The sequence below is a fragment of the Penaeus monodon genome, chromosome 23, assembly GCF_015228065.2.
Source record: "Penaeus monodon isolate SGIC_2016 chromosome 23, NSTDA_Pmon_1, whole genome shotgun sequence".
In the NCBI taxonomy this organism is placed as follows: Eukaryota; Metazoa; Arthropoda; class Malacostraca; order Decapoda; family Penaeidae; genus Penaeus; species Penaeus monodon.
Genome location: NC_051408.1, coordinates 33642445 through 33643909, shown reverse-complemented (window position 1 = coordinate 33643909; position 1465 = coordinate 33642445). Strand labels below are relative to the sequence as shown.

The 1465-nt window shown below is 38.5% G+C and overlaps 1 protein-coding gene across 1 annotated transcript in view; it reads right to left on the bottom strand.

Annotated features, from left to right (window-relative positions):
- LOC119587937 (UDP-glycosyltransferase UGT5-like) overlaps positions 1–762 on the bottom strand; it is a 16020-nt gene extending 15258 nt beyond the window's left edge. The window contains exon 1 of the mRNA XM_037936648.1: positions 608–762. Within this exon, the coding sequence (XP_037792576.1) occupies positions 608–733 (126 nt within the window). The 5' untranslated portion in view covers positions 734–762. The remainder of the gene's footprint in view (positions 1–607) is intronic.
- Positions 763–1465: the final 703 nt, after the last annotated feature.

Genomic DNA, 1465 nt, shown 5'->3' with positions numbered 1-1465 from the left:
GGGACCATGACAACTACGATCACCCTGCCCCGAGACATTCAGAACGTGAATGCACTCCTGCGCGAGGCCACCGTCGGCGCCTCTTCCACCGCCTTGCTATTGCTAAGGCAACTGGGTTATGTCACTGCCCATTGTCTTATATCACTAATATCTTCCTTTATGACTTATTGTTTCGTTCACGTCATTTTAAAGAAATTACTGTTCCTTTAATGATATAAATATAACACACATATTCACTGATTTGAATAATAATAAGACTGAAGTTGATTTGATTTAATTTAAGGTCTGGCCTTCAGGAAACGGTGACTTGTGTGAAACTACTCAGTCATTTGACTGAACTTCCTCGTTATAAACCTTGCATGCCATGCCCTTTCCTGGCTGATCCTCGTTATTTTTTGCGTTAGATTATTTTCTAAAATGTATTTAAATCAGCCGAAATAATCAAAACGTATAGATGATTCATTAAGTCTCTATTTTACCTGTCATATAAATCGTAAACATAAAATACAGTCGTTTGTCTTAAGCTATTGAATTTCCATTTTAATAAAAGTCTGGTCAACAGAAGTACGATTAGAATTCATCACAAAGAGCGAGAACCAACAACAACCTTTTCTTCAGATCCAAGCGTAGGTTTTTTCCCTCTCACAAGCTGTTGCTTACTGGCTCGCGGACCTGAATTGCGCGACCTTGAACGTGGGAAGTGCCAGAGTTGCCGGATGCAGATTGTGAACATGCACTCTGTCTAACTTCGCTTGATATGGGTGGCTTGGCATCAACGATCTGTATTTATCTCTCTCGTGAAAGGTAATATTCAAACAAACGTTGTGTCCGAAGTTTGTGTTGCTATTCTTGTGCGTTTTGTTTATTACTGTTATTCTTATTTATCTTTTTGGCATTGAGCATTTTGCTTCTATTTCTTATACTTCATGATGACTCGTAAATATATATATATACTTTTTTAAGTCGGTGGGTTTCTGAAATGACGTATGAGTGCTTGGTTCGGCGCGATCGGATTGATTTCGTTTATTACAAATGTGTCTTACTTAATGGAGACTAATAACGAAACCATCCATTTTGGTATTCTGTTTATCTGCAGCTGTCCCTTTTCTTATCTATTCTCTAGCATAATTATATATATTATATCTGCCATGGGTTATTTTATCTAATACAATCATCAAGACTCGCTTGCCATGCATTAATGCACTCAATTCAAAAGGTAATTTTTGAAAGGAAGATGATAAGACGATAACAGTCCTCCTGTGAAACATGCTAGCTACACACGTCGCGGTTGCTTTCTGTTTCGAAGAGACGACTTAGGGAGCCACAGTGAGATGGTTGTACCATTCTGTTCCTATCAGCTCGCCAGAAGCATGCATCAACTCACCATACCAAGAATGTGTAGCACTGATGTCACTCCAAATGCTATGATATTCTTTCGCTAAAATGGTATACATTAGGTAATGGC